The sequence below is a fragment of the Pygoscelis adeliae genome, unplaced genomic scaffold (assembly GCF_000699105.1).
Source record: "Pygoscelis adeliae isolate BGI_AS28 unplaced genomic scaffold, ASM69910v1 Scaffold361, whole genome shotgun sequence".
Taxonomy (NCBI): domain Eukaryota; kingdom Metazoa; phylum Chordata; class Aves; order Sphenisciformes; family Spheniscidae; genus Pygoscelis; species Pygoscelis adeliae.
In genome coordinates, this window is record NW_008824187.1 from 630,791 (window position 1) to 647,634 (window position 16,844).

A 16,844-nucleotide genomic window follows, 5' to 3' on the forward strand; every position below is an offset into this window, starting at 1 on the left:
ATCTTGCACTGACTGTCTGTTGCGTTGTCAAACAGATTTGTAACTTGGGGGGAGTAGGGGTGGAAGTCACAATATGCTAGTTAATACCACAGAAAAACCTAAAGCAGGAAGAAGACTGGGAGGGAAGAGGGAACGTGACAGCGTTTAAATGTAGAAACCGTAACTATTTTATAGCGTATAAAAAGGTACTAATGTTTAAGTCTGCATAAAGTGAATTGATAAATGACTGCTGTGTAAAACTGAAAACACAAGAAAGAAACAACTTATACAGTTGTGTTTCTAACTTAAGGCACAAATTTTATTTTTTGAGTCTCAAGGAGTGGAGGGGAAGGGCGGAGGCCTTTTGTATGAACGTAGAAAGGGCATGCATAGGGGAATCGAGGAACGCCACATTTGCTAAAGAAAAAATCCCTCAAATGCTAGCATCTGCTCAGTAATTTTGCTTCGTTAGAGAACCATGGCAGATTATCTTTTCGTACCCAAAGAACAAAGTCATTCATTCACAGTCATGTAGCAGATGAATCATGCTGAGGACAGAACTGAGTCTGGAAAAAGCTGCAGACCATAATACTGTGGGGAGAAAGGGGCTGCTGTGTGGAACACTCTGTTATGCCCATCCCTAAGCAGACAGAGCAGAGCAGCAGCCTCCAAAGCCCTCATATCAAAACATTGTTATAAACAGGAAAAAAAAGTCACAAACATTTTAACTGCAGTCATTGCCTACTGCCTTTTGAGTACGTCCAGCTTCACGAAAGGCTTTTTTGGAAAAGCCGAAAATGCACACTGCAATGGACCAAACCTTGTCATCATTACAAGTCTGAAACAATAGCTGAAAACACGACGTTTTATTCTCTGTCCTTGCTACTAAAGAACTAACTTTTCAGGGTGAGAAAATACAGCATTGACAGGAGGAAAACAAAATAGGATGATCATTTAGATTTCAACTAAGTCAGGTTATATACAGTAGGACGATCGAAAACCTGTAAATCCTTGTAGTACTCTCTCCACCACTCACTCTCTTCAATCTCCTTTTGCTTTTATCCTGCCAGTCCCCCTCTCACTGACACATTCCCTCTCATTTTATCCACTGCCTGTCACACCTCGTATTCTACTTCACTAATCTGCTCATTATCAAATGCAAAATACACAGGAGGGGAAAATTTTGGTCCAACAAATGGTTAATTAAAAAAAGGACTGAAAAAGGAAACTAATTATATAAAAATCGCATAAATTGGCAAACACTGAGGAAGAGCCACTTTTAATCTTCAAGAACAGAGGACATCAGCTTCCCTCTTCTCTCCAGTTTGGCAACAATATTCTTGCACTTACACGAATAAAAATTGCTTTCTACCCTATGACTAAAAGCTGAGTATTACCTCATCCATAATGCAAGAGGAAGGCCTGAAGGTTGTCTGCTGTATTAACCCTTTTAAATAACATTGTTGGAACTTACTATGAGTTGGCACTAGGAAGCCAAGACAGAAAACAAAGGAGGACTGACTAGAACAGGGCAGAAAATCCTGACTATACTTTATACTCGTCATTCTTTAAGTCTATGGCAGGAAACTATTTACCTAATAATTTGCCAAGGCTTTTTTATTTAAAAGTAGTCAAAATATTATGCCCCAAGTTAACCACTAGTATTACACTGTACTACTGTGACTTTACATTGCTGTGCAATGTTCATAGAAGACGATATGAATTTACTCCAGTGATTTAACAGCGTTTTATTCTGTAGCTGGTAAGAATTTAACCGCTTGATTTATAACATGCTTAAGTTACAAGAAAAACCGGTACCTTAAAGTCCTTTAAAAAAAGCCATAAAATTCAGCTAGAAGCGTGTAGCTGGTGCAATCAAACAAAAACGCCTTCCAGAACTTTACTGTCCTCTTTCATGCTCTGAACATAAGCCTTTTTTAATGTATGGGTGGTACTTTTCATTTATTTGTTCTTATGAACTAACGGTGGAAAAATATGCTGAATTGTATGGCACATTAATGCCCACCCACACTTCTCTTCCATAACCCACTGCACTGTTGGAAGAAACACCAAGACAGTGACCCTGGTCTCTCTTCTGAAATACAAAGTATAGAGAAACCTGTGCTAGCCCTTAAAAACAGCAAGCACCAAACCCATTATTAGTACATCAGCACGCCTGACAATTTATCCTGGGAAGTTCTAGTCTAACATAGCTCTTATGACACACATACCCAAGTGTGCTGGATCACAGGTAACTGTTTTTATTATTTCATCTCAGTTTTCAGAGCATATACACTACATATGTTAACTGTGAGGAATAAGAAAAACTCTAGATCAATAATTTATCCAAGCTCCAGCCTAATAAACTTAAGGTTGAGCTACACAGACTTGTATGGAAGTGCCCAGAAGACAACAAACTCTCATTTCTAATCTACAATGTGAACCATAATATTCTGCAGCAGGAAATGTCTCCATCCTCTTCCCCCATTTAAAACTGAAATGAGCACATTTAAAAAATAAAATACATGAAGAAAAATTTCTAATCAAATCTGTCTGTAAGCTAGCGTCAAGTAAAAAAGAATAAGTGTTTATTTAGAAATCAAAGTATCTTTAATTAAATTCTTATTGTGGTCCTGAAACCTTTTTAGGGTAGCTTGTAGCAAAAAGGACAGGTTTATTTTAACATGCAGCTCTACAACTGCCTTAAAATGATAAGGGATTGTATGGATGCTGAAGAATCAAGTCCTATTGATCTGACTTAATGCACCAATCACTACTGCTGACACAAAGGAGACAACAGAAACATGGCTGGGGAAACACCGACCTTTAATTTAAACACATATAGAACACCTGAAGCACAACTGAAATATACCATTCACAGACGAATGGCTTATGAGGAGGTAGGGAATTCTATCAGCCCAATTATGCCAGAGAAAGAGCGTGCCTGTGCATATGCGTGCATGAAAAAAAGAAAAATTTGGAATATTAAGCATATCTTCCTGTGCACAAGATCCTTTCTTACATAGTTGCATATTTTTCTTGTCCCTTAGAGGTAAACAGAAAAGACAGAAAGCAAACTACCGAAATTAGTGATGGAAACGTGAAAGAAACAATGAGTTTCTCCCCTAAACGACAACAATGATATTTTCATTGAAGGGTTATCAGCTTCATTTACTCCAGAGTGCCATACCTGTTGAAGTTAATGTCTGGATAGCTAGAATACTCAGACTTCATCTTCGCATTGCGACGTGGAAAAGTACAGAAGAAAGCATTGGCTAGAAAACTAGCAATCTGTTCCTGTGACATTGTGATGGAGTGATTCATCTTTTGTTTCAGTAGAGGTATTGGCTACCAACAAAAGAGTGAGGGGGAGGGAGGGGCAGGAGAGAAGGGAGAGAAGGAGAGAGAAAAATAATTAGCTTACCCATTTTGAAAGAAAAAACAGGAGCACAAAATTACATTTGTTAAATTAGAGCGGGAGTAATTTAGGCCATTGGTGAACCCTTTAATCAGCAGCACCATTAAAGTCACAAACTGTTTATTTAAGACAATTCAGAAAAAGCTTGCTTGACAAACTGCAGATTTCTAATCAATAATAAAGAGAAAGACCAAGAAAACACAACTTGTCAAACAAAACCATGGGGCATGGAGAGGGGGGAAAAAAATAGATGGGACGTTGCAAATCCTGAGCAATCCTAAAAACTGATGTAAAAACCCACTTTCAATAGCTGTAGTTAAGAACCCTTAAGGAATGCTTTCAGCTATAATAACCATGCTTTATACTTTACAAAGAAACATGGAAGTCACACCACAGATCATCACTCTATGACTTGCTTCGATTTTTTTTCCATCCTACTTGAAGAAATAACACTGATAATATTTGCAGAAAATGCGTGATTATCCATTCTTCTATAATCAGAATGAACAAAAAATTCAGCTTCACTTTGGTCTTCAGTTTGGAGTTTTACTTGACTCTAGTCAGGGTTTCTTTAATATAAAAAGAAACAAAGGTGCGGGGGGAACCAAAAAAATCCCAACCCTGAAGTGCTATACATCTTCCATTTTATCAGGCTTTAGCCTCCTGATTTGGAATTTTCGCTCACCACATTCATGACATTTTATTTATTTTTTCTAAAATTATGTGATAATACTGGGGGCGGGAAAAAAATATCATTCTGACTGCTAAGGAGTCCAGTAGCAATTACGATAAACCCACTTGACAGGAGAAAGAGAACACAGTTTTCACCTCTTCTTCCAATATGCTCAGCCATCATCATTAGCCAAGCTCCAGGAAAGCTGAGCAACTACATTTTAATCCTTTTAGTTGTGAATACAGAAATTGCTACTAATTTAGACCGTTGAATACACAGCCCTGTTTACTCCAAAAAACAAACAAGTTTTCCTTCATTCTTCTAACTAGTACATTCACATTCACTGAATCTCATTCTGTCTTCTGGCTATTTAATTAACAAGCTATATTATGATGTCTGAAGTCACACAGCTGGAGGGGGAAAAAAGCCTGAAAAGCTCGCTCTAATAAGTTGTACAAGCCTATAAAAATAGGATATTTTGGACAGTATGTTATACTGGAACAAATTTAGCTTTATATCTAACAAAAAAAAAAGAGTGACAAAGTTCTTCACAATTTACAGTGGCTTACGGTACTTCATCTTTACAAAAGGCATTACTACATGAACTTGCAAGTCTTGTGCTTGACTTTGTGTTCAGAAACTTCATGGTATTCTCAAAAACTTACCCATCAAGTGACTAGTACAAAAAATTTAAGAAATATAATTTCAAACAGTACGAATATATCTACTGTAGGACCCCTGTGGCATAACAAAGTTGGGAGAGATTTTCCCTGCTCCTGTCCATCAAAATCAATTCAGAAAATTGTAACAAAGGAGCTTAACAAATCAGAGTCATTACCCTGCTAATGCGTTACCTATCATACATCCTCCCTTACTTCATCAGTCCTATTCACTTGTATCAGCTTTACTACCTACAGAACTGATTCCCATAACAATAATAAAGAATTAGTTAAGGTTTGTATGTGCGCAAGTATTGTGATGCTCTAACTGGACTAAAACATGCTCCCAAGTAAACAAAGGCTTTATGAAAATACTACTTCTAGGATTAAAAAGATTTCTAAAATATAAAATGAGGTGTTTTAAGATTATTCAAGTGTTTCAGTTTATAAGTGCGATTTTCAAACCTGAAAGGTTTCATGGTCATTTCATTTAAGAAAAGCAAGAAGCAACTCTAGCATATAGAAAGTGTTACTGAAGTTCAGGTTAAAAATACGACAGATTTTTTTTTTTTTTAAACATTCTACTATATCATTACAGATGTGCATTGTCCGTTCTGCTCCTTAGGTCTCAGCTACATTCCACACAAAAACTTTAGCTTTTACTAAGAACATAACACGATCCTGATGTTTTGACCTTAGTCATTAGGTACAGTTTGCAGAAAAGTGGTCTGCCACAGAGCACTTAGCAAGCCGTGTTTGCTTACCTGGGTGCAGATAGTAGGGAGACAGAGCGCCAACTTGACCATATCAGGAAGAATGGACTGGAACAAATGTTGAGCTTCTGCATCTTCAAGAACCTGTTAAAAAGAAAGAAGACAGACAAAAAAAAAAAAAAAAAAGGCTTTTTACCTCAGAAATGATGATTGTATGAAAACTTTGTGAAAACAGGACCCATCCAAAAGAAATGAGAGAAAAAAGTAGGTCCTGTTAGCTTCATGCAAATCTGTAGTATTTTTCACAGTAGTACCTCACTGCATTTTACCTTGCAATAATCCACTAGCTGAAATACAGAAACAACTCTCAAAAGCTGCAGTTGAGAAAACACGTCGCCAAATGCCCTCTAAAGGAACCTTCAATAAGTTATCATTGGATTCTTTCCAAAGCAATGAACCAAATTCTCAACTGATAAAAAGCACTACCTAACCACAAAAGCACTGGAACGATTTACTTAACGTTCATATTCAGGTCATAGTCCAAGACAAGCACCTGTGACGTTCTCCTGTTAAGGACATGCGAAGGGCACCGCTGGGTCAGATCAGTGGTCCTCGGCAGCAGCAAGAGGAAACGCTATGTGAGAAGAGCACGTCCATCTGCTGTCCATCCCCACCACGTCCCCTCAAGAACTATAGCTGTTGGATTACATACGTTAAAGGGTGCAGCCTGCCTCGTCCCACGTGCTGAAGTTGCAATCGTTTCAGTCTCTTCCTGTAAGACAGCTGATCCTATGACTATTTTAGCTGCCCCTCTCTACCTGCTCTAACATTCTTCCTGAGAAGGAGAGACCAGACAATGCTCAAAAAAATGGGCACACCAACGTTGCACTGGGCTTCTCAAAGCTTTTATATTCAAGACCATGTCACATCAAACCCTTCTTGTCCTATTCTTAATTCCCTTTCTGACACTGTCTGGCCCACTGTTGATGTGTTTGGCTGCCAAAGCATATCAAGCCAATGCATTCAGAGCAAGTCCAGGATCTCTCTTCTAAGTTGCAACTGCCAGTTCTGAGCTCAGCATCAGGTACCCAGAGTTTAGATGAACCCATCCACACCCCACACCCCCATTCATGTATCCTACACCTCTTTTCAAAAGGTGCAAAATGTTCTTTACGGTGGGCAATGCTCCTCTAAGAAAAAGCTAGGATAGGCACATGAATGGGAGGGTGTGAAAAGCAAAGCAACATAAAGCAGTGCAGTTACAGTTGCCGCAAAGCGGCACAAAAGCATGCCATATCCTCAAAAGTCTCACATTCTGCTGTATGAATGGGCAGAAGCAGGATCAAGGACAGAAGAGCACATTCTCCATCTTCCTGTGCAGTGGTGCAGTTTTTCCCTTGATCTAGGGAGCCAGGCACCAGGTGTGACTGGCTGTTAGATTTGCCTGCTGTGTTTAAGGCAAAAAGCAGAGAGAAGAGAACACGTAACTTGCATTACAGCTGGGGAATGGAAGATGAAAGTCACAGTTCGGCCTTCTGCCTCCCTCTTTGCCCTACATCCAGGGAATCTGTATTGAAACAAATACCTTCTACCAGCTTCCAGATTAAAATCATTAAAATTCTGAAACTGTGGCTTTAAAAACTATAGAATATTATTTTTCAAGTAAAACAGAAAATAATTGGATTTACTACCAATTTCACACAAAACCAATAGCAGACAGAATAGATGAAACAGCATCAAGGTATTATCAACTTTAGTTTCTGCAACACTTAAGACTAATTGTGAAATCACAGAAAGTGATCTTTTAGCCATACAATCAAAGCTTTGTAATGCACACTTCAATGGAAAGTTTCACACAGAGTTCAGAATGTAAAAAAGATACTGGCAATTTTCTTTAGAAGAGGAAAATACAGTGCCTCTGATTCAAAGCATACTATTCCCCATAAATGCCAAGCTGAAAATATTGTTTGAAGGCTAACTATTTCTGTTCTTCCAAGATCATTAAAATATCTAGAAGTATCTCTGCTCTATTCCCTCTTGTTCCAAGTGATATAAAGGGATAAGAGTACTCAGGAAGTTAAAAAAAAAATAATCAAAAAACAAAACCAAAAAAACCCACAAACAAATGCTCAAAGGACAAACAAATTATGGTAGGGGAGGAGAAACAAGAAAACAATCCCAATACCTGCACGGTTACTTTCTGTGCATTATGTATGCTGCTCATGGAGACATACAAACAAGGTCTTAATTTAGTTTTAAATTGAAACAAGGACTTACAAAGAACAGCAAGCCTAGGAAACATAAAAATCATTTGATATAATAAAGGAGGAATCCAAGTAATATACAAATTACTACTGAAAGTCAACTTTTTTTTTTAAGGTTAAGAAATGAAAAAGATGCATCTCTCTCTCCTGTTGTTGGCTGCATATGCACCTACATATTTACACAGTATAAGTCAGATATTGAAAATTATGACCTAACCTTTAACATCATCTGCTCTAGCAGGAAACTTTGCTCTGCTTAGGCACTACATTTTTAAGTGCCATGAAGTAACAAAATGAGCATTTAAAGGCTGGAATTTCAGATCTCAATACATAAAATGAATATGTAAGTTAAATCTATTCAAAAGATGACATTTAACCTCAGATGTCTACCAGGCTGTCAAATTCTGATATTCTCTCCCCTTCGGGTAACACTTCCTCTCCCTTAAAGTTGACATATAAATAGTGGCTGCAATGCTTTGCTGACTGCCACAGACTATACAGTATCACTTATCTGGTGACACGTTATGGCACTGGACTTTGTCATAGCTGTCAAGACTTCAACCTTTTCTTTATGCTCCTTTGAAAACAATATAATAATAGTATGAGACAATTTCTTCCCAAAACAGAAGCAGGGCCAGCAATTGCACAGCTCAGCTCCGACACAAAATGTGTAACTACAAAGTCCACTTCTTAAACTCTGAAATTCTACTTTTCCTTCTCCTTACCTTCCTAATGTTGTAGCAGAACATGCTCTCCTCTCTACATTATTCCTATGTATGACTTTTACTAGACCTCCGCTAGTGAAAACCTCAAAATTTGGAGCTGTTAATGGCCAGAAGTGTTCTCACTGGACTTCAGACAGATTACTCTTACATGTAAATGACAAATAAGGTGGTGGTGGTGGGGTTGTGAAAAGCGTTGGGTGCCATGAAAACCTTACTACATTTTCACAAGATAAGTCACTTAAAGGACCCCACAACTTTAAAAAGACGATCATTGTGAGTGCTAAGTTCACAGATCTTGCCAATAAACTCCTAACTGCATCATTCTCTCCTCAAACCACCAAGCAGCCTAAGCATCCCTGTTTTGAATATTTCCCTATTTAGGCAAAGGTCTCCTAAACATTGCAGGGTAGCACATCAATAGTTTTCAAGCTCAAGCATAGTTTCTTTCTTCCCAGAAATGTTATAACTTCACAAAATAGCTGCTGTGGTGAGTAATCTGAGAACTCTGTTGTTCAACTGCAGGTGCAGGGTTTTTGTTTTTTTTTTTTTAAAACCAAACGACCAAAGAAACCCTTTCTTCCTATAAATAAGTCCTTGGGGAACTATTCAGTCCTATGCTTCCCATTTATATCTTGAGGCTATAACCCATTATTGAAGAGTGACAGTAAGCCAGAAATATGTATCCTTCCTTGCTTTAAGTTTCTACAAAAACTAAGTAACTTGAGTCATAGCCACATCCATGTAATCATAACTACCCCTTTCTGCCCATGGACTCTTCCTGTACAGGTAACATTCCTATGAGGTTTCCATGAAAAAGAACACCTGCAAACCCCTGGCTGCTTGGCCTTCACCCTCTTTTGACCACTAAACCAGTATGCCACCACAGTTGCAGCTTTGTAGACCATCCACTGTCACTGCATATTCTCAGCTACGCTCAGTGCAACACAGAGCCTGGTTTTATCTGTGACAGTCTTTTCAGACTTTGAAAGCGGCAAAAAAAGAACACTCAATCATAGAAAGTAAAAGGATTCCAGGACGTGGAGTGCTGACACCACAGCTACATCTGACAGACATCCCACGATGCAAATGCCAACCTGGGAGAACCTAGCAACAGCACAAAGAATACCTGGCCACAGAATTGAATGAAGATTTATTTAGAAGGAAACTCTCTTCAGGAAACAGTGACTTGTACTGATGTAAAATCCAGCATATTTAGAGTCACATTACATATTCTACTTATTTGTTGCTGCTGAAAGAGGGACGTGTCATTCTATCTCCCCAAACACACACACATTTCACCAGTTCCCATGTTCATCTGAATTTCCTGAGATCCTTCAGCTTGCTAACGCTACAGGAAAATAACCTGGGGGTGTGTGGGGGGTGGGTAGTCTTCCTCTGCATCAATGAGTTGAACCAGGCTACCAAAACATCATGCATTATTAGATGTTGTGCAGGGTGGGTGGTAGGTGAAACAGAACCAGTCACATCCCTTGTCAATGTGCTACAAAGGCAGATACCACTTGCAACTCTTCTCGCTGAAAAAGCAGTAATATTTTAGTTAGTATGAAGCTGTACAACAAGCACCTCACTTTGAAGTAAATCTCCTAGTACAGGAACATCTGTATTGACTCAGTAGTGTATTTTTAACTGTGTACAATCTTTTTCAAGGCTACAACTATGCAAAGATTAAGAGAAAGGATTGGATTTCCATTGTTAAAAAAAATTTGTTTTCTAACTTAAGGAATCTAAAGTGGTTGTCAACAATTTTTGATAAAGGAAAATACATTAGGTATCACAGCAATTTTGTTTTTAAACAACTGATCAGTTTCTCTCCTTATTATGCATACATGTCCTTTGCAGCTTCCTTCAGGATTTGAAATAAAAACAAAAAATATATTGTTGACTTTATTCACAGTCCTCCAAACATGCAAAAATTTATTTAGGAATGAAATAAAAGCAGGGGTTATACCCCAGGGGAAAAGTATATGGAATCAGAGTTGCAAAGCATGACTTGCCTTTTGCCGAAGAAATCACTTGGCGATTTCATCAGTATTAGCACTGGAGTGACTGATTAAATGAACATGACTTAGGGCTCCAATTCATAAGATGCAAATAGTTCAGCGAGCCGTAGCAGAGGTAAGAGCTCTTGGCCAAACTTGCACTGCAATTTTGCAAAATGAACATTTATACTACAGCAGAGAGGCCTGACTAAATGCCACCATAAGTAATGGTCTCTTGTCACTATAAACCAGTCCTCCAAAAGGTAATGAACGAGTATGCCTGACAGTCCTAATAAGAAGGAACGGAGGTAGCATGGGGTGATAGTGATGGTAGAGAGTTTAAATCTAAATCTGACAGCTCATCAAACCAAACTGCACATACAGAACACAGATTTGGACAGCTCTATCTATCACATGGGAAGGTAGAGTCATCACACCAACAGGCAAACAGCATGCTAAGACAGCAATGGCTTAATGCTTTCAATTTGTTTCGGTTTATTTCCCCCTATTAACTTTTGTGGCAGGACAAGGACCAACTGAACCACGGTCTTAAGGATGAAGGGGAAAACCAGAGTGCTTCCTTCAGACTTTGTCTCTTTTATTTCCTAACTCTAATGGATTTTGACCGTCTGACCTTTTCCTTCCCCCCTGCCATAATGCCTCATGCACTTTCTTAGAATTACTTTGATCCGGTTTGTGTTTGTTAGTGCTCTGTACCATGGGTTACTATACTGAACTGTCTTCCCAGTAACAGCTTTCCTAATTATTTTAATGCAAGATATCATATGGTTAGAGGTGGTAATAGCCTCCTAACTAATTAGACAAACTGCGTAACTTCTATGTACTCCATTCACAGTAAGTTCATTCTCCTAATTTCAGGAATAATTTTTTTCTTTCTTCGCTATCTTCAATTTGTCTCAAAAAAAAAAATCTGTATATTTTTACAGGGCATTAAGATCCACATGATGAATACTTTCAAGCTGAAAAACTTGGTTGCAAATAGAGGTGTAGTAAATAAGGGCATATATAGCCTACCTAGACATATCATTATTAAACCTCCTTCAAGTCTGCAGTTCAAAGAAAACAACAAAGTAAGTTATGTGAACAAAGCAATACTATTCACATTCTCACAAAGAGAAAGATTTGCTCAGTGCCGCATGCAAGGAATATGCAGGTGGAACATGCCACAAAGTCTAAGGCAACTCAGAATGGTCTCCTGAAAAAAATTTGATCAACTTTTGTAATTTTGGTGAGGATAACAAGGGAAGGCAAAAAAACCTGAAAAAAGTAAAATATATATTTGGGGAACAAGGAACTTTTGTTTGAAGGCTTAATTTCTTTTTAAGACTGTTAACAGTCTTGTTCTACCCATAAGCATTTAAAATGCTGCTTTTTTCCATTCAATGCATAGACTGTACCTCCCTTCCAAAGGCTCCCGTTTCACTGTCAAATGAGATGCAAGAGTTCAACTGTGCTCCTGCACTATTCTAGAAGGTACTGGTTCTTGTGCACTTTTGGATAACATTAACCATTTCGATCTCCCACTTTTTTTTTTTTTTTTTAGAGTGTATTCCACAGAAGAACCTCCCAAGCATCCTGAAGCATCTCCCTCACTATTCCCCTCCAGCTAAGACTTTCCTTTGAGATGACACTTAAACAAAAACTTGAGCGTACTTAAGCAACCACACCATGTGGCTGCTCCTTTATTGCACTAAGCAACGTTGTCTTCATTTTCTCTTCCTTCCACAGCAGCCTGTACTTACTTACTTGTTCTCCTGTCTCATACAGGAGTCACATGCTTTTTGTATGCTGTTTGTGTAACACTTAAACATGGTAGAGTCTAGATCCATGACTAGAACTCCTCGGTGCCAACAGAACAACCAAGCCACTGTATGTGACATTTAAGTCTTTTACCTGAAAGCAAACCAACCTCAGACTGCTAACCTGTACTCCCTTTCTTCCCCTAATTCTTGTCATAAGTGCTTTTAAACATTATAGAATCCTAAAAGCAGACTCTCTCAGTCTGTGGGAACAGCTGGGGAAAACAAACAAACAAACAAACAAACAAGCCTGTCCAAGTTCTTATCAGGTGACTTTGAAAACTAATATAGTAACTTAATAAACCCCCAAAAAACCAAAACAAGGTTCACTACGTCATACTCTCTACAAAGCCTTTTCTTCCGGACAGGGAGTAGATGAATTCTACTTAAACACATTGTGCCACAACTATCAGCGTATCTGATACCTAGACAGAGACACTAGGCTGCAGCCCGCTAACTTGTACGCCTATGTAAAACAGACTGTCATAATGTAAAATATTATACCTATAAACAAGATTGAAACCTAGAAGCAAAGCGCGGGTCAGGGGGTGGGGATTTTAGTTCCCATTTTATTAAGTTAATGAACTTCCAAAACTGCAGGAGAGAATAAACACTCATCTGCCTCCTTTAGTTCCCTTACAAAACTAATTCAGAAGGAAGCACACTTAGCTGTCAAATCCATCCCATTTCTTGAGCACTTGTCTGATTAGAAACCAGACGAAGGACAAAGTAATCTTTGGAGGGAAGAGGGAAAAAAACATAACACTGGATTATGCGGAGAAGAATCTTATTTGAGAAGAATGCTTCTGACATTTATCAAAACCACAAACTGACACTTCAAAAAGAAAAAGGAAGACAGCTTACAAGGCAGAGGTTAATTCATTTTTGTTTAATTTTTTCCCCACGTGAAGGCTTATTCACACCCGCTGCCAATCCAACCCTGGAATGATCTCTCAGGTGTATCATCCCTAACAATGACAGCTTTGTTCCCAAAGCTCTTCAACATTCTAAATAAAATCTGAGGGGAAAATGGCTGTATTTCCCTCTCCTCTTAATGGTTTTAGAAGCCCTGTTTATACTTCTAAGGCACAGGAAATCTAACCCAATCATTTTCATTACCAATGAGTGAAACCTCAGTCCTGATGCTCTATAGGCCACCAACAGACTCTACCTGCATGTTCCTGCAGAGCAATTCTATCAGGAGTAGAAGCATCACAAACATTTCCAAAGCAGTGGCAGTCCTGGGAAGAAGAGTCAAATACAGCTTTCTAAATACTTCTGAGTTACTCTTGGGAAGTACAGAGTAGTGAAAAGGACAATGACCTTGTTTCTACAGCAGGGCTGTAACATGGCGGGGGGGGAAGTATCTTTCATCTGACTGACACAAGCTAAGGGTGAAAAAAATCTGTTTCCAGGTTCGGTGGAGTAGTTGAATACTGCTATTATTTTAAAAACTTCTGCTAAGAACCATAGAGTGGAAGCATTCAAAAGCTGTCAGATATTTAACTACAACTTTTTTCAACCACTTTTGAAACCGATAACCTTGGCACTAAAAGCTTCGTGAGACAACTTAGCTATTGCCCTTATGAAAGCTGTATTTTCTTTAACATTACCAAAAAAAAGTCAAGCAGACAGAAGGGGAAAAAAGAAAGATCAACTAAAGGTAACAAAATAGCATTGTAGTTTTCAACAAATCTATAGATCATTTTTTGCTTGGTTGTCAGAATTATAGACTCAAAATAACCAATATCTTAAGAAAAATATCCAGTAATTAAGATTATATTGGCCAAATAAGACCCTCAGACCATCTCCAGGGTACACACTCTGCCACCTTTGCAAACCTGCTCTTTAAAGAATGCATGGCAACTAACAACAAACTCTGTAAGGAAGCAATATAAACAAATTCAGTTTTTCAGATGAAAAAGCATGAGAAGAATTGGGAATACAGTTACAATACACTTCATTTATACCTTCATAGTCATCCTAATGATGGCAATGCCTACTTCCCCTGCTTCCATGTACACTTTTTCAGAGACTGTTTCTCTTGAAAGCTTTGACCATCATCAGTTTTTTTTTTTTTTCATTCTAACTGCTCCAGACATTAAAAAAAAAAATCTAAAGGCACAAAGCAGCTAAGGAAAGCCACCACAACCGAAAGGAGCTTCTCTTAGTCATTTGGGATAGATAGGTGAGCACAGATAAATGATGATTTACACATAATCCAATGGAAATCTGTTCATCAGCCCCCTGCTCCCAAAACGAAACAAAAAAAGCAACTATCAGAAGATAAGTTTTTAAAACCAGAACATTTATATTCACTAGATTTTTTTCTTTTCTTTTCTAAACAGGAATGTTCTCAATACAGTGAAAAACTATGCAAGAGATCCTCAGGATGTATCTTTACATTGTCTCAAAGCATTAAGTATCCACAAACACTTAAGACACAATATAATTAAAACTCTACACCTGGTATGTGTAGATATCCCTTCCCTGGTAATTTTGAGTCAATAGTTTGATGCAATAGTCATTGAGATGGTGCTTACAAAACACCACTTAAAAGATACTCAACTGTTTTGCTGAGAAAGTACAGAAAACTACAAATAAGCCTGTGATTCAGTACTCAATGTGATTTCTCCTCTACAATGCTTAGCTTCTAGCGTCTTGAATGTGTACAAGATGCATATTCCCCACGCCACAGAAAAGCTCACATTTTGTTCAATATGGGGACAAATTCCTTTCTGCTATTGTGAAAAGAAAACCCTTCATGGCACACTCGAAAGACCTTTTCAGTTTAGATTTTAAAAAAGTAATCCGATGTAATGAAAATTGTTTGAAAACATCTGGACTGAAATGAAATCCAGCAAGGAGCAATGGATAGGCTATTTTCAGCCTTGGGACATTTTGTTTCTTGCTTAAAAGCCTACCTTTGTAGTGCTGACATCTCTGTACAATGCTCACTTCTGCTATACTGTCCAGACAATTATAAAAATGATTTATCAAAAACCCAGTCACCAGAACAATTTGGTACTTCAAGATTCCTTCTATTCCAGTATCACTGATTACAGCAATCATTTTTTCAAGCAGGTCATTCAAACAACAAAACTTACATGGTTCATAAGACCTGCTAGGAGACAAGAGTGGGGTAAAGCCTTATGAGGACATAAATCTCTCCCAAGATATGCACATACTTAACAGTAGCGGGTGTTCTTAAACAGTTTGGTCTTCTTCAAATAAGTGAAAATCCAGAGCTCAACCATAACCCAACTAGACTATACTACAGTCACATCATCTTCAGATGTTGCATTTATAGTCTTTTTTTAGATGAAAAATGGAAATAATGGTAAAAAAATGGAAGTATAATTTCCAAAATTGTCCAGGTAATTTCCAAAATTTCTTAAGGTTATTAAGTTTAAGGTTATTAAATTAAGATTATTAAGGTTAAGACCACACACACTTAAAGGCTGTGTGGTTCTGTGGCTGTTTGAAATTTTGCAGACGAAGTGGAGTATTTCATTGACAAGACAGTTCTTAATTTCATTTAAATCAGCTCAGTGATCTCAAAACGCAACCAATTCTTCTTAGAGAGGAAGCAGACATACTGCCAATATTTGTCCATCTGATTTTTCTGCTCACTTCTCAAACATTTAAGATGCTCCATCTTGACTCAATTACTTGCATCTGACACATTTTCTGAAAGCACCGAGTTCAGGCCAAATGTGGTAGTATACTATGTAGCAACATACATTCAAATGAGAAACTACAGTTTGGCAAAAAAATGCACTAAGCACATTCTGCAGATATTATCCCAGGTTTTACTACGTTTACACCACAATTCAGCAATTCAATAACACACATTTGTTAGGTTTTTCAGTGAAATATAAGAGTTTTCTTCTATTTATTTTAATTATTTCTAAGTGCAAAGCATGGACTCATTGTAATATGCTACACCACTTCTCTCTTTAAGAATATTCTCCTATATTCTGGAATCTGCGCAGAACACCTGCAGTAGAAAAAAAGTGATAACTTAGAAGGTGCGTGCACATATCCATATGAATATTGCTAGGCCAAAAATTAAATAGCAAGGATTTGTGCAAATGAAAAATAACTTCTAGTACAATAATTAACTTCGATTTTTCAAGAAAAGGAAACCAGACTTTTGGAAGAGCAAAATATCTGTAATATGGACGTGTGATATTTCTGGAAAATAGAAAAAGTTGTATTTATAAATGAATTTATTTACATATTTATCTTGCCTATTATATATTAATAAATTTATGTATTTGTAAATTACATTTACAGAAAATTTGAAACAGGTATTAAGTAAGGGTCTAGAAATTTACAGGTAGACACTTGCATGTAAAAGCAGACAGCAAAAAAGCCTCACATCCTGACTGTTCTGGACTTCTAAAAGGATCTAGAATCCAGAAGTACGATCATCATATGCAAGTTTGTCCTGGTTCCGGCTGGGATAGAGTTAATTTCCTTCCTAGCAGCTGGCACAGGGCTGTGTTTTGGATTTAGGGAGAGAACAATGTTGATAACACACCGATGTTTCAGTTGTTGCTGAGCAGTGCTTACACTAGGCAAGGGCTT

At 37.8% G+C, this 16,844-nt stretch overlaps 1 protein-coding gene across 1 annotated transcript in view; it reads right to left on the reverse strand.

Annotated features, from left to right (window-relative positions):
• Positions 1 to 16,844, reverse strand: part of PARG (poly (ADP-ribose) glycohydrolase) — a 66,251-nt gene that overhangs the window by 32,767 nt on the left and 16,640 nt on the right. The window contains exons 7-8 of the mRNA XM_009334615.1: positions 5,494 to 5,586; positions 3,170 to 3,327 (exon numbers count right to left, since the gene is read on the reverse strand). Of these exons, the coding sequence (XP_009332890.1) occupies positions 3,170 to 3,327; positions 5,494 to 5,586 (251 nt within the window). The remainder of the gene's footprint in view (positions 1 to 3,169; positions 3,328 to 5,493; positions 5,587 to 16,844) is intronic.